The 23,446-nt window shown below is 45.4% G+C and overlaps 1 protein-coding gene across 1 annotated transcript; it reads right to left on the reverse strand.

Moving 5' to 3' along the window:
- Nucleotides 1-1,326: 1,326 nt before the first annotated feature.
- LOC142786765 (myosin light chain 1-like) lies at nt 1,327-23,399 on the reverse strand. The gene is made up of 6 exons (XM_075884405.1): nt 23,274-23,399; nt 23,130-23,157; nt 12,861-13,001; nt 10,598-10,765; nt 9,435-9,521; nt 1,327-1,913 (listed from the first exon to the last, which is right to left on the reverse strand). The coding sequence occupies exons 1-6, from the start codon at nt 23,274-23,276 to the stop codon at nt 1,858-1,860; spliced, it is 483 nt and encodes a 160-aa protein (XP_075740520.1). The 5' UTR covers nt 23,277-23,399; the 3' UTR covers nt 1,327-1,857.
- Nucleotides 23,400-23,446: the final 47 nt, after the last annotated feature.

The following is a 23,446-nucleotide window of genomic DNA, read 5'->3' on the forward strand; positions in this document are numbered from 1 at the left end:
AAACTACCAAGAAGTGCAATGCGCAGATTATCCCCTTCAATATTCACGAAGTCGTTTCGCGTCCTTTGGTACAGAGGGTTCCAGATAATAAAGCTGACTTTCCTTGGGATATTACGTCGAGTTAGAACATGTCGAATGCCACTGGGCAACCGATTAGTTCCGTACGATAACCGATACGACTGCACAAAAGTAAGGCCTAATCCAAGCTGTGATTGCTTACAACTTACCCCATAATTCTCAGAACTAATATCCCCCCCCCCCCCAAAAAAAACACGGTTCACGTTCACAACAACTTCAGATTCTAGGAAAATTATTACCCACGCACGCCATTCCATGCAACATGAGCTAAACCGACAAAGCTTGCTTCACCTCTCAAGAGTGTTTGCTGTGAAATAGCCAGCTTTGCATGAAAAACCTACGCACACAAACATACTCATGCGATTACAAAGAAGTGCATTGTGCAGATTGTCCTCTTTAATATTCACGAGGTCCTTCGGCGTCCATAGGGACAAAGGGTGCCAGATAATAAAGCTGATTTTTTTTAGGTTATTATGTCGAGATAGAACATGGCGAATGCCACAGGGCAACCGAATAGTTCCATACGGTAACCTATACGACTGCACTAAAGTAAGGCCTAACACAAGCTGTGATTACAACTTCCCCCACGATTTTCAAAACTATTATTACACACACAAAAAAAACATGGTTTGCCTTCACAACAACCTCCAATTCTAGAAAAATTGTTTGTGTATTCAGTACTTGTGGTACCTGATGCATTATTCATGAAGGCAGCACGCTACTAGAAAAAAGCATTTACGAGCGTAATGCTTTATGAATTCGGTGTGGCGTGGTTTACGAGCGGAGACGCGCAATGGGAGAAAAAGCTAGCCGAACCATCCGAAGCACTGGGCCGTATACTGGGTACTCCGTCTTGCGATATGGACTATGTCGCGTTAAGCGCCCCCCAACGCAGGAACAGGCGCACAAAAGTAGCGCTCTGAAACTATCCCAGTAGATCACATCCACCAAATGTAAACGGGTTCATTGAATGATCCGAACAAGCAGGTCGCAGCTCGAAAAGCACGCAGGGGGAACAAGATGATTGTGCTCGAACGTCGGTCTCGTGTCTTCTTTTTGCGGTGATGATAGTTGATCCCGTGATATTAATGTCTTCCTTTCTTCATTATATGCTTAATGATCCCCGCCTTCATGCAGATGAATGACACAGACAGTGACAGTGTCGCGGTTTGTTACAAGAGAACGCACTCCACGTCTTTTTCTCTTTATTGTCCAAACAGTGTGATCGTTTCCTATAAGGCACATTGCTTATGTCTGGGACGCTTTATTTGTACATGCCCGATCTCTTACATCCGTATGGTTTACAATTATTACATTTTCAACTTTTCAATCTCCTCGTCGTAAGCGGTTCTCCTCGGCATTCTCTTTGTATAAGGTGGGGTGGACCTTGTGTGAGCATCACTTCGCGTTCCCGGCGACCACCAGTGACTGCGGCGCCCGATGGTGCGAGCTAAAACGCGCACCAACTGAGCGCCAAAGCGAGCTGTGACGTTCGCGAAATCCAGCCAATCGGAGGACAGGAGATTGGTGAGCAAAGATCGTGGGCGACCATGTGGCACTTTCGGGCGAATCATCTTCCCACTGTCCCCCGCAGCCATTGTCTAGGACGGGACAGTGGTTTTAGCTGCTCCCACGTTTATCGTCGGGCAGCGCGTGGATGTGGTGAAAGTTGACGCCCATGATGGACGCATAAGGGCGGGTGGAGATAGAAAGGAAAACAGAGACGACTTCGCATGGACTTATTTAACCCCCCTTGGTGAGTCTGGCTTTTTTTTTTTTTTACTTGTCCTTCTGCTCCTCGGGGAATGGTCCAGCCAGAACGTTCTTGATAAAGTCTGCACGGGAAAAGGAAGAAAGGCCACTGTTATAGGCAAGTTTATGTGACCTTCACATTCTTCTCAAAAGACACCTTCTCCGTACTTCTAAAGGCTTTTATCGTGTTAGATTTGCTTCTGAGAAAAAAATGTGGAACCGATGTTGATAACAAACAAATCAAACAATTAATATTAGCGAAGTTGACTGGGGGTCCAAAACCTGTTACGAAAGAAAAAAAAAGCTTTAGTTGTGATTCTTTGCCTTTTTACTAATTTTAGTGATAAAAAAACAGTGAACATCTTTTACAACAAACTGATACCGGGACAATTCGTGTTGTGACACGTTTTGTCGTTTTTCCTTAGAAATTTAAGTACAGGCGAAAAAGAGCACGAAGCTCTCACATTCTTTAAGTCGAGAAAAGTATATAACGCATGTACTGCGGAAGGAGTCACAGAGAAACCTTCTGTCTCCTCTTTATCATGCAGCTAAGTAAATTGAGTAAATGTTCAGGCTTCTGCTTTTTGTAAGCGTTTTTTTGCTGCTGGCAATTTGCGTAAGTGTCCGTGTATTTGAAGCGTCACAAAGGTATTTAACCATTTGTGAAAACGGTGCAGCACGCAACAAATATGGGACACCTGTGGCCGACCGAACAAGTTTTCGTCTAGGCTACTGCTTGACTTGCGTTCAATCGCACTAGACGCATCCTTCCTATCTGTAGAGAAACACACAATCAAACAGAGCACTTTCTACTTTCACTCGGTCAAAAAACAAGACCGAAAAACCACATCATTGAAAACACGTCGTGCGCAGCGATTTGTACATAATAGCTATCGAACCGTTTCCAAGTCACGACTGTCGACCAAAGCGTTCGTTCATCACGACCCGCAGCGAAGCCCGGCTCCTCCCTACAGGAAAGGCTTCGGACGCCAAGTTCCGAGCGTTTGTCGATGTTTCACGAAGGCTGCCTTATCTTTCTAACGTATCACTTCACTCGTTCAAGGTGTTATGCCTCCCTTCTGACCACCGTTTCCATGGTTACTCGTGTTCACCAGTGCGTCGAAACAAGCAGTAACGAGCAGACACGTGAGAGAGAAAATTTATTGCGGAAAGGCAGGGAGGTTAACCAGAAAACATATCCGGTTTGCTACCCTGCACTGGGGAAAGGGTAAGGGGAAAGGGAGGAAGAGAAGCACAAACACACATACACACACTCGCACACAGTAGTGTCACAATCGTTCAACGAGGCGGGTCGCTCGCAGAAACTTCATCAGCGCCTTCGTTGCTTTCTGGCGTGAAGCTCGATCTTTCCGACATTCCAAGATTGACTGCTCAGAAAATGGCTGGTCGTCGAGGCGAGCAAACACTGCTGAGAGGGACTGTCGCTGAGAGCTGTACTGGGGGCACTGACATAAAATATGTTCAATTGTTTCGTCATTGTCGCAATGATCGCATGTAGCGCTGTCTCTCATTCCGATGCGGCAGGCAAAAGCGTTCGTGAAAGACACCCCAAGCCACATACGGCAGAGAAGGGTCGTCTCGGATCGGGGTAGGCCAGATGGAATAGTAAGTCGTAGGCATGGGTCCAGACGGTGAAGACGGGTGTGGAGAAAACCGGGCGTATTCCGCATAGACCTTGCGACATCCTGCGCAAGCGTATTAATCTTTGCTGCTGCGTCGCTTCTTGATAGTGGAATAGGTTCCATCACTCCATTTTCGTGAGCATTCTTAGCTGCATTGTCGGCATGCTCGTTACCGATGATGCCGCAATGGCCTGGTAACCACTGAAAAGATATGTCATGTCCTTCGTCTATTAGGTGATGGTACAGTTGTCGTATTTCGAGCGCCAATTGATCTTGAGGTCCACGACGTAGAGTATTGTGTAGACATTGGAGAGCTGGTTTCGAATCAGTAAAAATGCTCCATTTTTGTGGTGTCTCTTGGTCAATCCTGCGGAGTGCGCTGCGGAGTGCCGCGAGCTCCACGGCTGTCGATGTCGTCTTGTGTGACGTTCTGAACTGGATGGTTTCGGCTCTTGCTGGGAAGATCACAGCTCCTGCAGATCCTCCAACAGTTGTCGAGCCATCCGTGTAAAGTTTGACATGATCTTTGTATTCTTCGTGTATCATGAGTAGAATCATCTGCTTTAAAGCTGGCGCCGAGAGCTCCGCCTTCTTGCGAATCCCCGGCACTGTCAAGCGCAGTTTTGGTCGGTCCAAGCACCAAGGAGGTGTTAGTATCCGTTCCGGAGGCGTATAGACTGTTGGAAGGCACTCACGGAAAGTCAATACTCTCTTACAGAAGGAGGCACTCGGTCGATCTTCTGGAAGCGAAGCTAGGTGGTGGGCAGGGGCGCGAGCAAGGTGTCTAATATGAGCTCTAAGCACCTCCAAAGTAATGTGCACAGTGGCCGGATGATCTTTGGCGATTGCGATGGTTTCCGCTGTTGATGTACAGCGTGGTAATCCAAGACAAACTCTGAGTGCCTGGCCCTGGGCGTTTTCTATTGTGCGTATACTGCTTTTGCAAGCGTTCGTCAGAACCGGCAAGCTATACCGCAGGTACCCCAGAAACAGCGTTTTGTACAAATGCAACATCGCGTGCACTGATGTGCCCCACGTTTTGCCTCCGAGGAACTTGAAAAGTTGTGCGATGGCCGTTAGGCGCTTCTTTAGAGTGGCCACATGGGGACTCCAGCAGAGATTTCGATCGATCGTGACCCCCAAAAACCTGTGGGTCCTGGCGTAGCAGACACTGTGTCCATTGATGGCGATGGGATATGACGTCATTGCCTTCCGCGTGAACGCGACCAGCGCCGATTTCTCAGGAGAAATCTCGAGGCCTTGTTCTCTAAGGTACGCCGATATTGAATTCGCTGCTTTCTGGAGTCTCGCACGTACCTGAGGACGTGTTACACCTGATGTCCAGGCACAAATATCATCTGCATAGAGAGATATCTGCACGGAATCTGGTATGCGTTCAACGAGACCGATCAGAACCAGGTTGAACAGTGTGGGGCTCAATACACCACCTTGAGGAACACCACGGTGTGTATAATGTTCAGAAGTCGGCCCATCATCAGTTTGCATAAACAATGATCTCATATGTAGGTAGCATTGGATCCAGCGGTACACTCGCCCACCCAAACCAACTGACTCGAGGGCGTCAAGTATGGCTTCGTGAGAAACATTGTCATATGCTCCTTTGACATCTAAAAATAGTGCGACAGATAACCGTCTGCTCATTTTCTGGTGTTGTACGTAGGTCACCAGGTCAATGACATTGTCAATGGAGCTCCGAAGACGACGAAAACCGGCCATGGCGTCTGGATATATTCTATGGCGTTCTAGGAACCACTCGAGTCTGGCAAGGATCATTCGCTCCATCAGCTTCCCTACGCAACTAGCCAGCGCTATTGGGCGGTATGATGTCAGCTCTAGAGGCGATTTTCCAGGTTTGAGAAGTGCAACCAACCGGCTTGTTTTCCACTCTCTGGGGACCGTTCCATCTCTCCAAGACTCATTGAATACTTCCAGCAAAGCATTTCGTGCTCGATCACCGAGATTGCATAATAGGCGGTATGATATGCCATCCGGCCCAGGCGATGACGATCGATTGCATGAAGCAAGAGCCACATTCAGTTCTTCCATTGAAAAAGGCAGGTCCAGGTGCGGGTCAAGTGAATGTGGCGTGTAATCAGCAGTAAGGGCTTCTGTGCAATTTGGTGGGCCCGCAATCTTCCTACAAAAATCTTCCGCTACCTCGATATCCCTTCTATTTTGGAAAAGGGCCAAGGCTTTAAACGGAAAACGTTGTTGGGGAAATGTGCGTAGGCCTCGCACGGTTCGCCATATTTGAGAAAGCGGTTTGCGAGGGTCTAGACTCGCGCAAAATTTCGCCCACCGTTGAAACTCCAGTTTGTCTATACGACGCTGGATCTTCTTTTGCATGCGCCTGGCCATCCGTAGATCTTGAATGGATTTTGTGCGTCGATATCTACGCTCCGCACGCCGACGAGTCGCACGGAGTCGCTCTAACTCCATGTCCGTTTCTGAGGGCCTTGAAGAGTATGCCAGCGTGCGCATCGCACTCTGCGCTGCTTGTTTGATCGCTTGCTCAATGCCAGAGGTTAAGCCTTTTTCACAAGCGTGTTCAATGTTGGTTGTGAATGCTGAAAGATCGATCCTCCGTACGGTTTTCGGCGGGTGGTCGCTAGCAAAGCCTTCGATGGTGAGATAACTGGGGATGTGATCGCTACCATGTGTCTCGATGTCTAAAAACCACTTAACGCTTGTGGCGAAGCGACGTGACACGAACGTCAAGTCCAAACAGCTGCTGTACGTTGATCCTCGCAGAAATGTAGGGCTCCCATCATTAAGTAGAGACAGTTCATGAGTCGATACAAATGAAGCCAGCCTCCGGCCCGTGGTATTGACTTTTGAACTTCCCCAGATTGGGTGGTGGGCGTTGAAGTCCCCTATAATTATCCACGGATCCGGGACGCTCGAAAGAATGTCATCCAGTCTTTGGCAATCAAAACGGGCTGAGGGAGATAAGTAGACACCTATTAATGTGAAGGTGAGGGTTTTCTGCTTCACAGTCAGGCAAACATATTGGTTCTCATCATGAGGCGACACAGGTTGAATGATGTAGGTAAGCTCCCGACGAATATACACAATGACCTTGCTGCTTTCGTTTCGGGTTTTGGACGAGATTGATTCGTAGCCAGATAGCCTGATCGGGTTTGATAATTTCGGTTCACATATTACGATGATTGGGAAAAGGTTAGAAGACACGTACTGACGAAAATCGGAAATCCGTGATCTAAGTCCTCTTGCGTTCCACTGGATGACTGATGCTTCTCTGACGTCTTTGCGGAACGATTGTTGATCTCCTGCCATGACTCTACGCGAGGGAGGCGAGGACTGGGCTCAGCGCGTCCAACACCTGTAACCCGCTTCGAGCGGTTGGAGTTCCCAGGCTTCTTAGTATGTCTGCCATGACAGCGACGAGGGATCGTAACATCGGGATGATCTGTCGATCGACCCTTGACACATCCTCAACGGAAGTAGACTCGGTGGAAGGTGTAGGGCGGCGAGGCCTCGCAGGAGGCTCCTTTGCAGGCTGTGTACGCGGAAGCGTAGGCCACTCATCCGCAGCTGTGAGCTTCTCCACTTCTTTTCGCTTCGTGCTTACTACTTCACTCGTGCTCGGAGGAAATGGGTTATGCGCAACACTCTGTCCTACACGCCTCCGTCGGCGACTACGTCGCCGCCGTACCCTTTCAGCAGCTTCTCTGTGGGTTGAATTGTCCCTAACCATTTGTTTGATAATGGCGATTTCCTTCTTAATCCGAGGGCATTCCTTGGATGCAGCATCATGCGGACCATCACAGTTTCTGCACTTCAGACTTGTTGCCCGACATGCGTCTGCAGTGTGCGGCTCAGCGCATCGGGGGCATACTGTGGTGTTTGTACATACACTCTTGATGTGACCAATTTTCATGCAGTTATGGCACTGGAGTGGTTTAGGGACAAATGGTCGAACAGGATGTCGGAAGTGTCCCACTTTGACATGCGAAGGAATGGAATCTCCTTTGAACATTATCTTTACACATCGGGTGTTTCCGAGGCGAAGTACATTCGCGATGAGAACTCCTTCGTTCGCTGGTTTTATGAGAGTTGGGAGGTCCGAGTTTGCTATGGCCAAATCAATGTCGTAGATTACTCCCGCCGTGCAGGCACCGTCCATTGGAATAACCGGTCGTACTTTGATGCCTCCCAAATCTGATACTCTGCGAAGCTTGTCTATGGCGCTGGCAGTCATTGTGTCCACAGCTAGAATATTCTTCCGCGTGTTCACCCGGATATCCTTAATGTCGTTTGGTGCTACCCCCTCAAAGTACATAGAGAGAGCTTGCCTGTTTACTGCTCGAAGGCTGATGGTGGAGTCCTCGGGCATGAAGAGGATGGTGTGCGGCCAGCATTCTCCTTTTGACTGAGACGTTAATGTCCCTGCTGGTGAAGACGACTTGATACTTCGTCTTTTGGCCTTCCTGCTTCTCACGGTCTCGAAGTCGTCATCCGACGAGTCGTCGCCAGTGGCCGAGTACAGTTCCGTGTCCTCGCTGGTGCTCGAACAGGTGCTTCGTTTCCGCGACGAGCTTGCCAAAGGTGGTCTGTGGTCGGACATAGCCGCAGAAGGCTCCACGTCCACAGCCATGATGCAGTGACTATCACCGTTGGCCTCACTGGTTCTGGGCCAGGCGCGCTGATTTACCGAGGAGCTCGCCATAGCAGACCTCTGGCTGGGCGGACCAGTGGATGACTCCGCGTCCGTCGCCTTGGGGCAGGGAGCAGCGTCTCCCGTAGAAAGCGAAAAACTTGATAACAATGCTCGGAGCCGAAAGCAGAAGCGTTCTATGAAGAGACACTTCGTCGTCGTCTCCAGCAGACACGTGACAGACAAAGTAATCGACTGGACTCTAGAATCGACCCGAGTAAGCTGTCCTGAATGCTAAAGCAGTCGCGGATATCCAGGACAGATCGATCCTTTGAAAGTGATCTCGTACCATGCTGAATTGATCATTTTTATGGTTTCCAGTTTGAGCAATTATTTGTGCGTTATCCCTTATATGAACTTACATTTTATCCCGTACTAAAAACGCGCTTTTGTTGCTTCCCATTGTGCAGCTGGAGACTTTTTTTCCCTTTCATTGGAAACTCCTTTTCGAGAGTCAGGCCCCGAAGGTTTCCGAAAATGAAAATACTGACGTGTCTTAACTTTCAGGTATTGTTTGGATGGAACCGACTTTCTGTCTAAAGTAACAGATGCGAGACAACAGACGCTGATAACATGGAGAAATTACCTAACGCTCTGTGGGGTTATTTATCTTTCTTCGCTAGAAACTGCGCTTTCTATGCATTCTTTCTAGATCAGTTTTGTGGTTAGTATTACGTATGTGTGAAGTTACAACCAACTGGTGGGTCTTCTGAAGTAATGGAGATTACAAATCCTCCTAACGAATTTAACGAAAAAATTAAGCTTACAGAATATTCGCTACTTTCACTTCTGCTGCTTTAACCAATAATGAATGCGCATACATTCCAAGTGAATTTATTTTTGATTAAGCTTGTAGACCATCCCCGGCACTGAGCTGTATAGTACAAGGGGGTCACTACAGAACAGCCTCGAGAATGAGGATGCTTAATCAGCAGCGCAATTGTCGTCTATGGAGAGCAAGAGTGTTTGAAAGACGACAGTAACAATTTCTTTTGCGTCATTCTATATGCCACTCTTATCACCCACCATTCATGACCGGCTAATCTCGTCGATACGTGGGGCAGCACGACGCCCTGACCACTGACGAAGCTCCAGAGTTAATTAGAATGTCCATAGAATAATTACATTATCCCAGCCGATAATGTACAAGATAGATAGCCCAACACAAACTGTGGAGCTAGTTTCGTGGTTCTGTTTTGTGACATTCGTCTTTTACCAAGATTGGTGTAGAATACGCCTGGAGGTGGTATATATATACTTACTCTCGTACTTGATGAACCCGTCCTCGTCTACTGTTCCCGCGCAGCACTGCATGATCTCGTCCACTTCGGCGTCGGTCAACCGCTCGCCTGCAAAGGGCCGCGAAAAGACGACATAGTGCTTGAAAGAACACTTGTAATGCCTGGTTAGTACACGATTGGCAACATTTCTGTATGGCATTCTGGTAGCCCATAGTGTTATTTTGTTTATTCATTTATTTATGACGCTCTAGAATGGATCATCAAAGCGTACTACAAAATCGATAAAGCTCCACATCAGCGTTATCCTACACTTATTATTCAGGTCCATCTTGCAAGCGAAACATAGCTTCTTCTCAAAAAATACTCTCTTGTGCTCCTCTACTTTTAATTTGAGCATCCCACTATGCTCTAAAGGGAGACATCAGTGCAAATGAAAGATATGCAGCAAAAGAGGAAGACGGGTGGTTTTCTCCATGGCAAGATACATGACCTTATTATACAGTGCTCTACGAATAAAGTTCACATCAAGCAAACAACTATGTTCTTCTGATCCATGCTGATGTTTTTAGTTGTGAACACGCATCATGTATTATTGTAACTTCCTCAGGCATATTCAGTACAATGGCACAATCGAACGAAGTTGTCTGTATACGAAAAACTCGCATGTGTCGAAGGCCATATCTGACGACCTTTTCACAAGCCGTCAGCGGAAGCTGATGTGTTGGACTGATGAGGAAATCTCAACCGAATGAATCAACGATGGCCAGTTTACGCATCTTGCACAACACAACAGATGCACCTTAACACTGAGCAAAAAAAAACGGTTCAGCAATTTTCCCCGCAATCATTTAGTACTAGTAACACTCAATATGGGTTAAGTAAGTTTATCATTGTTTTGTAAAAAAATGGCATAAAAATTGCACCAAAAATATATTTACTTTGAAAAGGCTAACATAAAAAGCGTCGTGTTTCAACAGTGTGGCAGAAAATGCCATAACATACTTTCTGAGCATTCAAAATGTGTTCTTGACATCATTTCTGTTATCTCACCTACATTTTCTCTGTGTATAAACGGATTGAATTGTCCAAAGGGCCTTGTTAATAAGGTTATGGCATAAACGATAGTTACAAATACTACATTGTCTGCACAATATTTGAATATATTCTAGGTGTGTAGTAGTTACCGAGAGAAAGCAGGACGTGTGCCAATTCAGCCTCGAGCATCTGGCCGTTCTCGGCCTTGTCGTAGACCTTGAGACCCTCAAGGAAATCGGCGTGTGTGCCCATGTCCTTGTCCTTCTTGATCTGGCTGTAGATGGGCAGGAACTCCTCAAGCGTCATTTTCTTCTCACCTGCACGCATTGGTGGAATGCAATTTGTGTCACCGCAACAATACTGTGACATCCAGTTCAGCGGATTGTCGGGGAACAGGCTGGATATTGGACCTTATCAAACCCAACTTATCCCAACTGCAAAGAACCGCGCAGTGAAGACGCTAAACTAAGACGTTTGTTCATCTCGTGCGGATTGCATATTATCTTCCTGAGGTCCTGCAATACCCCCCAACCATCCTTTACCTCCCCTCGACTCTTCAAGCCATATCCGCGAGCAGTGGGAAAGTCTATGGTTCACAGCATGCCTTGTCGACCAAGCCACGTCACTCGAATGAATATCTAACTAGGAAGCAACGACTCTAAGGTGTCATCAAAGAATTGGTTAAGTCTCACCAGGCCGCGCCACTCATACTGCTAATCTCACTAACGGTGGGCTATATATACATACACTATTTACCACTGGCTTACTGTAAATGAACATGAGTGAAACATTCTTTTTGTTCAAGAACGTTTCTTTTTAAGTTCACTGATAGTAATTGAATATTTTCTTTATATTAACCGTTGGTTTCATGGCCGATCCCCCTTTGGGGGGTGGGAGCCATATAAAAGAGAGCAAGCAAGCAAGCAAGCAAACATGCTTCTCCCACCATCCTGCTGCTTCCGGCGTCGACGCCAACACTGCAATGTCTGGGGCAATCTGAAGTGAACGTTTTGGTGAAATACATTGGAACTCTAATTTTCTCTATTGTCACCGGTATCATCGACGTCGACGAAAGAAGGAAACGGTGGACTAACGCTGGCGAAAACGCTGTATGTAGCTCGGCTTTTGCGATGCCATCGCGTGTCGTACGATCACCTTCGGAACAGCTCCAATGAAATGCTAGTCGCGCTCAAGCAAGGCGGGCTCGCATACGTGCGCAGACACATGAAGAACGCGCTGCTGTGTGTGCGGGAAACGCTGCATCCTAACATCATTTAACCATGCTCACTGCATTTTGTATGGTTCCTAAACACCCTAGCCTTATATATACTTCTTATAGCAATACAATGTGTTGCTATCGCATTCATTATTTTGGTTTTGTGCTAGAACTGTGACTTTTTTCACTCCGTTTCTATTTTTCTTTTAGCCACCAGAAGAGAAAAATTTGAAATTAGTCATAAGTGACTAGCTGCTTTGCAGGTCGTTGCAGGGTTGATGCTGCAAAAGAACTTCGTCACATCGCGCATAATATCACACTTATGCATTGGAATCTTCCACTGACTACCACTCGACGCTCGCAGAACCTCACTTCATTACTCCAATTACAGCTGTCATCAAAGACTTCGCGACGGGACGCTACAAGGCTGTGTCGGTTGTGAGTAGGCGTCACCTTCACCGAACCACTCCCCCAATTGACTCCCCCAACTGTGATAACATCTAATGTGTAGAAACTCTCGACCATGTCCTGTGCCATTGTCCCCCTTTTGAATAAAATCGCCGGACTCTGCAGTGTGCCTTAAGGTAGCTGGATGATATACCCTCTATTCTGGAAAAGATCTTGGAAGCGTGGCCTTCAAGTACTTCAGCCCAGAAAGCCACACGAGCCCTTCTACAATTCTTGAGGGCAACATCACTGCGCGACCGTTTGTGAAACCTGAACTGTGCGTGTGGTGTGTGTGTTAAGTGCAATCTGTATTTCCTCCTCCTCTCTCCACTTTTCTCCCGAATTCCCCTCTCCTCTGTGTAGGGTAGCAAACTGGACTTAGTCTAGCTGACCTCCCTACCATTCTGATATTTTTTTCTTTTCTCTCTCTCAGAAACTGTCTCTGAGCACACAGTGCCGATTAGCGAAAAAAATTGGAGAGGGGGAGGTCACTAACAACCGTGCACGCACGTGAAACGTCATATCATCATTAAAATAAATATATCGCCTATGACTAAGGAGGCGCATCCTGCTACAAAAATTGGTGATCATGATCCACAGGCTACCAGGGAAATTATCACTATAGTTGATGCAACATTGCTGGCATCAATAAATGACAAGTTAGGTTTTATAATTGCGCAGTGTGGCAGTTGATGAGGTGCTCTCAACAAAGTGTGATTACACGTTTGTATAATGATAGTAATAATTACCCCTCTTCTGGGTGCCTCCGTTCTTCTCGATGGTGGCGTTGGTGGGGCGCAGGTCGAGGGACCTCAGCAGGGATCCCAGGTCGGCGCAGTCCACCTTGCCCTCGGCGCACATGTCGTAGATCTCGAAGTGCTCACGGGCCTCTGCACGCGCATACACGAATCGGGTCATCGAAAAAGATCCCATTATAGCAAATGACCTCTCCGACTGAGACGCAACAAGAGTCATGCTTGTCTTTTAGAGTCAGTTCGTATCGTCAGCCGATATCTCACGACGCAGAAGCCAACGTGCTTAAAAGTACGTTTCTTCTACTGCGCTAGACAAATATCTTGTTTTATTGCAATATGAATTATATAGGCACTCTCAGCTGGATTTTGCCGCCGGCGTCAGCATCAACGTCGGCGTCACTCACCGTATATGTATACGTATCTATATATATGAAAATGCGAGACCGAAAAAAATCGAGAAAAAGGACTCCGACGCATCGAATTGAACTTGGGTCCTCTGAAGCGTGAGTGCGATGTGCGATGCGTTAAACACGCCCCGGAGCCACCGAGCAGCATGTCCTTCAACGTTCAAACGGCGAGTTGTATATATATATATATATATATATATATATATATATATATATATATATATATATATATATATATATATATATATATATATATATATATATATATATATTACCTACCGCCATTGACGAGCATCTCGCGGCGGGGAGGATCTTACATCTTTGCTGGCTCCGGACTTTACCTGAAACGATTCTGTTGCAATTACCGGGTGCACAAAGGTCACTGCAATCATTGTAGTCTCCGTTTGCGAACACACAGCGAAGTAACAACTGAGACGCTTATTCGCGTGCATCTGTACCTGTGAGTAAGTTTCGTGCGTCATTTGTGCGTGAGAAACGTGGGGCACGTTTCGGTCTGCTTGTTCAATACTACTACTACTACTACTACCACTACTACTACTGCAGCTATGTATAATAATAATAATAATAATAATAATAATAATAATAATAATAATAATAATAATAATAATAATAATAATAATAATAATAATAATAATAATAATAATAATAATAATAATTAGCACTATTACAATATCCTGAAATACGCAGCTGAACCCCCATTAACAAAATTTTCGCGTCAACGAACAAATATTGCGTCGCCGGCAAACAACCGTAGAGCACAATGCATTTACCTCCTCTCGACAGTGAAGAGATTTTAAAAAGCACTTTCGAAATAACCAAATTTTTAAGTACCGATCTGCCACTTTTTTTTTTTTTCAAACCATGAGCTGGTTCGCAACCCTCAAGCTGAAAATTGCGGCAGCGCTCAGTGGACAAGTTGGATGCATATTTTTTGCTGTAAAGCATTGGTACGACCATTGCCTGCCACGTTCGGTCCCGTGCTGATGACGTGAAAAATAAGACTTTTTTTTCGCCTGAGAATTGTTTTTTTTTTCGCTAACACATATGTTGGCAACTGTATACGTGGGCACACGACGTTTAGAGTGACAGCACTCACGGAAGTGTCGCCATGCCGACAGACATTTAGAACAACTCTTATCTCACCTTGCACGTATAAATATATCCCGTGTTTTGTTTATGTGCATGTGTTGTTTGTATTTTCAAAAAGATGCCACCTTTTAGTAAAAAACAAGCTCTGGCGCTTCAGAAGTCTAGGATCATCACTGAAGCTGCAAAAGGCAGAAAACGGGCAGATATAATTGTGGAGGAGCTTGGTGTGCGTTTTTTTTTTTTTTTCGAGACAGCAAACTTTTCACGGGAACCAAGAGGACCATAGCTTCCTTGGCTATTTCGTTATTGAGTGGTTGTACTGCAATTCACGGAAGTTTTTTTTCTGGAAGGCTTCCGCGGAAAAAGTGCTTTTCTGAAAAATATGAACTATAATTCATGCCCCTTCCCGGGCATTTACGAGTCTTGACGCTGATTTACGCCATGAGAAGCTGCGTATACAGGCGAATTTATGTGCAGAGGAGGTGGCGTGGGACGTAATTAAGCGCTACATTAAAAAAGAATGTTACAATAACGTGGCTCCCAAGAACGTCTTACTGTGAATAATTTATACGGGGAAATTTCGAAAAATGTTCATGTTCGACAAATTATTATCGCTGTTATATAGGGATCCGCACAAAATTTACTGATATTTGCTTGCCATGAGCAACTTTTGACATGTAGGCTCCTGTATATGTGTTTGTTATCAATCTAGTGTTAATGACGCAGTTCTAGCCACAGGTTTCCTTGAATGAAAAATCAGTCTACCTATATGGCGAACCATATTTCGAACCCGAAAACACTTTCCGGTTAAAAAGCGTCATAAATTTGCCTTATTCTTTAGTAGCAAACATGCACACGTAAGTGTTCTCCTTCTCAACGTTTACACTCGTTCTCTTCATCTTTAATATGTTGGTTCACGCTCGACAATCCGGGAGATCAAAAATGAAAAAAAAAAGCAACATCTGAAGACTCGTCGTTCAATGTTCCACATCCTGTCGCGATTGAATCCGCCCGGACAAGACGTCATGGAGAAGATGACCTACGAACTGCAGTGATCTGCATACGCAAAGCTGTCACTGCAGTTTCGTCATTCGATGTCGTCTCTTTCTGATCGTTATTGCTGTGTTTTCTGTAAAGTGTACCTCGTGAAATTTGTGAGCGTTCTTTGATACTGTTTTCATATTCAAAGCTGTAGACTGCGGGGAACACAATAAATAAATAAATAAATAAATAAATAAATAAATAAATAAATAAATAAATAAATAAATAAATAAATAAATAAATAAATCTTCATTGAGCACGCTAGATATAGCCCAACCCAATGAGCTAATTGCACTCAAATAGGCGGTTTCAATTGTTATTTTACATATGCTGCGAACCAGTGCAGCTTCTCAGCAGCGCAATTATCGCCTTCATCCAGCCCGCAACCATCGGTCTTTGTGTTTCTATTCCTGTTTCTGTATCGTTCTTCAAGTCCTCTCATTTTCCTCCTTCGCTGAAGGGTCAGAGGCCACGTGCAACCTCGTTAACGCATACCTATCTGCCTTTTTCTCTTTCCGTTCGTCTCTGTCACTAAACTGTATTTCTTTCGAAAGGCATGACAGCATATAAATAGGTTACTCTCGTACAGAATTCGCAATGCGCACGCGTAAACAGACAACCGCGGGTCTATGGACCGATCGGCGCAGCCGTTATAGCACGCGAGGCGCGAAGTCGAACAAGGGCGCACTGCGGAGTCAGCGTCACCGCTCTGCTGAACCAGCAGGCCAGTACGTACGAGTGCGCGCCGCCTTAAATGGCGCTGGTAGCCGGCCGCGGGCTCCCGAAGCGGTGGGCCCGTGGCGCTCCCAGCCGCGGCTCGAGCCCGACGTCGGAGTGAGCCATGCGCCCTCCCGAAATAGGAACCGGGCTCCCGTTGCCTGCCTGCTCAGCCGCCTCAGAGGGCGCGGCGCCAAATTTAGAGGCCCCGACAAAAGCCACGGACTACTACACCGTCCTTCTCCTTCTCGACAGACATGGCGGCACCGCCGCCAAAAGCCATCTTGGGCAGCCCGCGGTCCGATCTGTCCGGTCACGCATTCCCATTCGGGAAGGCACCGTGCTAGTGCAAACGAGACGCGCGTCTCTAGTACACGTAGATTTCAAAGAGCGTTGCACCAGACACGGGGATTCGGTTTTCGCACCTGGTGCTCGGGTGTTGAAAAGCGGTGTGGTCCACAAAATACCGTGTCACTGGCCACACGTGCGTGAAATTCTCCTCTGACTCACAGCTTCGGAATAAGAGAGAGTAAACGGTGAACCATGCGTGTCCGGCTTAGCGGTTGGCTCAATGAATCCAGCTCCGGGAGCAAGATCATTTCAAGCGTCCGACCGCACATGGTCTTGCCTTCTTCTCTCTATTATTTCTCGTTTTATTTATTATTTCATTTTTGTAACGTTCCCGTGGTGCCGGTGTGCATTGAAGCCACTCATAAAGGTCACACCTGAGTGCCAATACTGAGGGCACTATTGGAAACAACTGCCGGAATAGCTCTTCATGGAAGCTTTTCTCAAAACGCAGGTGCGACCACGTATAGTTGCGTATTCCAACTTGCCTGGCTGCTCGGATGCCTTTCGACACGTGAACGAAAGAAAAAGGCAGTGCAGACATGTTTTCGTGCACATATCTCTGAACTGTTTCCCCCAATTTTCAAAACATTTAACAATAGTGCGCGCGTGCGGCAGGGCTCTAACGCTTAGTCCACTGTATACCCTGAGGCCAAATGTAAATTAAGTAACCGTAGAGGAGCCACCGAAGAGTATTTACTCTAGAATTGCGAAATAGTTCAGAAAAAAATGCAGTATTTCCCGAATATGTGCACTGGCTATAGCTCAAATCACCAGGACCAACTTTGGTCCGATCCCACAAGTTCGGCAAAGTACCGAGGGAACTGCCCCTGGTGTGGCCTAGACCCAAGCCATCAATTTGCAGGACATTCAAGATGTCTCACTCACACTGCTTGAGTAACCATAATAGCTGCTGGTATCCGTTGCCATCTCAACGTATATAGCATGCCATACCAGAGGAATGGGATCTCAAGTGCTCCCTAGGGTTCGGGTGTTACATGCCGCCGGTTTTCCACGAAGTGGTGTGACTCCCCACCACTCTTTAAGAGTACCTACTTTACGTACCTACTTTAAGAGGTGAGTACACGTAAAGAACCGAGCGACAGGTCCGGCACTCGATCCAGTTGCCTTTATAAAACCGTAGGCCTCCTGCCAGCACTACGTATCGAACCCGGTACCTCCCACATTTTCACAAGCGCTCCCCTTTACTTCCCAAGTTCGTACGATTTTAACGCAACAGCACCGCACCTACCGTGCGGTGTTTTCTGTTGTTATGCGCACTCGGAAAATGAGAAGGAGCTCACGTGTTTTCCAACTCCGGAATGCTGGGAATACGATACGTTCGGATTCGCTTACAGCCTTTGGAAAGCGGCGGACATATAACGCGAAGTCACGCAGGCACGCCTTGCAGGCGTCTGACTGCGAGGCTGCTGGGAGTTTCTTGTGACACCGCATGACGCGAAAACCTTGCATATATCAAGACTTGTAATTTTGCAGTTATCCATTTCGTTGAATGGTCAACTCGAAAAATAACTGTGATGAGATCATGGCTGGAACTAGAAAGTTACAGTGCGGCCATCATTTGCTGACTTTATCTTCCTGCACCCCCACCCCGACTATAGATTCCTCTTTGTACATACTTGCTCCAATAAACAGCCAATTATTGCTACTTCTACTGTTTCGAAATGATACCGCTTATAACGAAAACCCGTTATGACGACGGGCAAACTGCCCACTTGAATGTCCATGATACCTACATGATTATAACAACCTCTGCATATAGCGATAAGAATTTTCGCTTATTTAAACCTCCTTGTGCGTCCACAGCTCTGAGGGACGTCTAACACAGTTACCAATAACCGTTACCGTGCAGCCAATACGTGTATCGCATGCTCCGCCGTCATCTGTACTCGGAACAGTGCGATCGTGAGATACGGCAGTTGCTACTGCCCGTCGGATCCAACATAATGGGAATTTCAAAGTAAAACGTGGGGCTGAAGAACAGAATAGCTCTATTACGCCAGTCCTGATGTCACGCGCCCGCTTGGTGAGCGGAACAAAATGGCGAACCAGTGTTTCCCGAATAAGAGTAGTTCCTCCTATTTTAAAGTCCTCTAAGCAGCCTACAGACGTACGAAAATGTTTGTTCTGAGCACACAAGTACATTCCTAAAAGCTGTGAGTCTTTTTGTAAGAACTGTTGCTGATCAACTGGATATGGTAGGAAATAATGGAGATGGGATTTAATGAATCATCTGCACAGTCAATAATTTAATGTTTTTGACAGGAAGTGCAGTATAACAAGTCTTGTGTGGAACAAAAATTTCCGTTGTTTTCTGTAACCTCGGATTATTGAAGAGTTTTAGCAAGCTACGAAAACACGGTACGGAAATACGACACGGTTTCTTTCCGTATGCACGTATACAAATGTCGCGCATGTGCACTCGTCAGCCGGCTCCGTGTTGCCGTCTTTTCACAACCTGTTTACGTAGTTTGCTGAAACTGCCCCGCTGCGGTATTCTAGTGGCTAAGGTACTCGGCTGCTGACCCGCAGGTCGCGGGATCGAATCCCGGCGGCGGCGGCTGCGCTTCCGATGGAGGCGGAAATGTTGTAGGCCTGTCTGCTCAGATTTGGGTGCATGGTAAAGAACCCCAGGTGATCGAAATTTCTGGAGCCCTCCACTACAGCGTCTCTCATAATCATATGGTAGTTTTGGGACGTTAAACTCCACAAATCAATCAGCTTGCTGAAACTCTCTATTGGTAGAGAACGAAGCATCATAGAAAATAAAATGAGACTAATGGGTACTTTCACACGTAGTCATTGAAAGCCTACACTGTTATTTCGAGCCATGCCCTGGTGGATTAAAGCCTAGCAGCAGAGAAACGCATAACACTGTCCGATTCTTGGCGGTACCACTAGTTACCGACAAACATTAAAGGGACACTAAAGTAAAACAATTTACGTCAGAGTGAAAGCTTAATGTGTGACCATGTCTAAAACGACAATATTATCAGCGGCAGTGCCCTACTTACCGAGAAATTAGATTAAATGCACGAGAACAAATGCGCCACAGTAGGACGTACGCAAAATGATCCCAAATGACGTCAGACTTACCACCTACAATTAATCGCTAGTAATCATTCTAGCGGCCCTAAATAAAGAACCTTCCGTGCGTCAAGAGACGTGATAAAACGCTGATTGTTCGTTTCCGTTTGAATTCGTGGAAAGAAGAACCACCGGACAATACTAAGGGCAATGGCGTGAGTGGTTCAAAAATTCAATTTTCGCCTTTTTAAACCTCTTTGCTTTGTGTCTGTGTTTACTCCCGCGCTCCCAGTTCGCTCAACAATCATGAATTACCAACTGGCCCACCTTTCCATCCTATGGACAGGTCGTGCCAAATAGTGGGGCCCAGTTGAACCAATCACGCCTGCTATTTTGAAGGCCATGGCTAAAAATCGTTCAATTACCGTTGTTGCTGCTGTGGCTCCCGCTATTTTCCTTCTGCTGCTACGAGTGTCGGCGGCCACGCAGTAAAGCCGGTCAACGTTGTGCACAGCAACAGTGACGTGAAACGTTGAGGCGGGTAATTTTACGTGCGCTAACCAGATGAGGACCACTAAAACGTGATTTTATTTCAAAATAAGCACTTCCTTGGTTTAAAGTAACACTATGAGGTTTCTGGACTGCCATTTCAACAATTAACGTCGAATTAATGGTGGCCTTTAGTCTTCCTTTAGGCGTCGGTCTATCGTTCCCAGTTCTGCAAGGCCGATTTTTCGCAAGCTTATGTTAGGTCAGTGACATTCCCTCGATTTTTACGCGTACACTCTGAGAAATAATGTTATCTGTTAGCTTTCTGGTGAATTCTGACTTGCCAAAAAGTAAAAAAAAATAATCTTTTCTTTCTAAAAGAGTACAAGACACGCTTTTTTCCCTTCCTTCTCTCTTCTTTATCACTGTATGCAAGCGAATATAGAATGAGATTTAAGTAAGAGAAGCCACACAAATACGGCATGTGTGAATTTAAATTGGCATCCGTCCTATAACAACACTGATACATGCTGAATAGCCTACTAGCATTCAGCATGTCGAATAACAGACACAGGAAAATGGCATTCTTCTCCAGCGGCCGAATTTCACGGTCCTACCGAAAAGTCCGTGGCAGCTTTTATGTTTCTGAATTCATGCAGAATAGACAAGTTTATTTGAAAGAAAGAAACGAAAAAAAACGACACCTGTGATTACGGCGGGAATGAGCTGAAACTAACACGAGTTAAACTTTTGACAGACCGTTACGAAAGTTACCTTTATATATAGTGGTGGCTTGAAATAAAAAAACTGAATTTGTTTTGCATGTTTTTACTGTGGAATAAACTTCACTGACTCATTACAAAATACTAGCAGGTCAACGTTTCAGTCAAATGCATCAAGATTATTTATCATTGTCGAGAAGCTATGGTTGCCGATGTACCCAAGCTTTTAAAGTACTTGTGTACAGTATGATTGTTATGGTGCCATTGTATTCAGCATTAAAATTAAATAATCGCTCCACTGGTATGCATGTAAACTTCCAAGCTCTTCGCACATCGTGTACATGACTGTATTTATGATATTGCTATTAAAAAGAATAGGTTGCAGGCACACAACCACGTAACATTGTGCCTTGTACTTGTAGTAGAGACGTTTATGTTTTCTAAGAGAACAAGCGTCGCAGGTCAAGTAGGCTATGCTGATTTATGTAAATTTCTTGCGTCTGCAGTATTTTGTGTTTAGGACGTGAGAAGCGGCACAAATTTTACATACAGAAATTCGTATTACTTAAGTAAATGTCGAGTGAGAAAATGCCTGTTTTCCTGGTCAATATAACCACGTCAAAGAAGATTCCACCGACACTCTGTTCACTTCACTTACACCATGGTTCATAGGCTCAAAATAGTTCTGTGTAAGGTTTGCGTAACTATTTTTTCAGTTTTTAAATATGTGTCAGTAACGAGTGACGTGAGCAAGTAATGCACTGTACGTATATTATAAAAAAAAAGGCATGTTTTACAAAACAGACGCCGGTTGCATCTTTCGGACAACATTCACAGTGACACAGGCTCAACGCACAACAATGAACGCAAGCCGCCTCGAACTCGTTAGAAATTGCCTACCAGTGAGTGAATGGGTATTTCTTTCTAAATTAACACGAGCTGCAAATATTTTATACCATTTATTTTGGCCTTTGTAAGGTCGTGCGCTGGCGGTTTGGGTTTCACTGACAATATGACCCCTAAAATGGCGGCAAGGACGTATGATTCAGTTAAGACAACTCCTAAATTAAGCTCCCAGGTAATATTCTATTAAGTTGCACAATTTATCCTTAAAGTTCAGTAAATGTAAGATCAGGCTGTACCACCTTGCACTGTTTGTTTTTCTTTCGTAAAATCGTAGGAAAGTGCAAACTTTTTCGTGATTTAATTTGGAGCTTCGTCAATATATTATGTGAACAAATCTCTTTTCTGTTCACTTTCGCTTACCATTCTTTTATTTTACTTTTCTATGCAAATCAAAAGTTAGAACGAGTGTGTCTACACTTTACAAAAGGTTCATCTCTAAGCACTTAAAGGAATTTAATAGGCTTTTTGCCGCTGAAGGCTCAACCAGCCTTATTGATACGAAGTCAGCTACTTTATACACGTAAACGCAGCGAGGGCGTGATATCATATAACGATTAGTATTTTATAATCAGCACTGATATCTTTGCAGCGCCAGTCATAAGTTTCCACAGAGAGCCCTGCCTCCTCGCGTAATCTGAGCAATCGTGTGGAGTAGACTTTTAAACAATCATGTCGCCATTCGTATTTGACTTCCTAGTTGTACTTTGCCCATCGCAATTATGTAAAATATAGCTTCTTGAATAGCAAAAAGTAACATTATTTATTTATTCATTGCACTATTCGTATTCGCACGCTTACAAGTTGTCAGCACAATTTTTAAAAATCCATGCGAGATAACTATATTAAAGCTGCCTTGACTTTCAAAAGTGGAGGAATGCTAATGCAATTTTGCATGTTTCACAAAGCATCTTCGTCTGCTCTGTTTGAATGCAAATGCTTGGCTAGGAAAACATCTACTCAAAAAAAAAAAAAACGAGATGAGGAATTTTCTAAATGGTGAAAGGAAACGTGCTTTTAACCGAAGAAAGAAAAACATTGCGTGGTGTATAAAGTATTGAGTAAAATGCTCCAGCCAGAGTCTGGGGTATCAAGTGACCGAAACAATCCTATATTTAGCTGCTCCGCCAGAAAAACGGGCCGCGAGAGTCCTCTGCCGCAACATACTTTAAAGGAAAGGAAAAGTTCCCTTATTTCCAATGACTTCAGTAACCTAAACTGCGTGAGTATTCTAAATTATGTTGCGTAACTTTCTGTTGTAATTTTAGTTTCTTCTCTCAGTGATGAACGCTTCTTCGCTGGTTCCGTTTGATGCACATCGCACAGAAAGAGAGAGAGGAAATTGGAGACAAATGAAAAATTTACGACGGCCACTAAACCTTAGAAACGGATTCGTGCTCTATGCAAGCACACTATTAGTTCACTTTAACGTCTAGCGAATGCAGCTGTAAGTAACATGCAAATCTTCATTCACTCACGTTCAACTTCATTGGGCTTGAGGTCCGCCTGAAAACGGGAGAGAAGAAAAAAAATATGTCGAAAGAAGTTTAGGCTCGTTGTCTGAAGCGGTTGAGGGTCGAGAGGTATCCAAATTCTCGGGCCCAGAAATTGCAGGGACGCACCATTTTGTTCTTCCAGAGGGTTCTCTTCCTACGAGAAGATGCTCGTCGTCCTGGGTCCGGATCGCGAAGTGATGTGGAGGAGCAAACTTTAGGGTTGCTTATATGGTCTTCCGCGCGGAGGCGCCACCGGCGCTGGTCTATTTTCGCTCCGCTACCTCCTCTTTCTCTATCCT

Source organism: Rhipicephalus microplus, unplaced genomic scaffold, assembly GCF_043290135.1.
Source record: "Rhipicephalus microplus isolate Deutch F79 unplaced genomic scaffold, USDA_Rmic scaffold_32, whole genome shotgun sequence".
Taxonomy (NCBI): domain Eukaryota; kingdom Metazoa; phylum Arthropoda; class Arachnida; order Ixodida; family Ixodidae; genus Rhipicephalus; species Rhipicephalus microplus.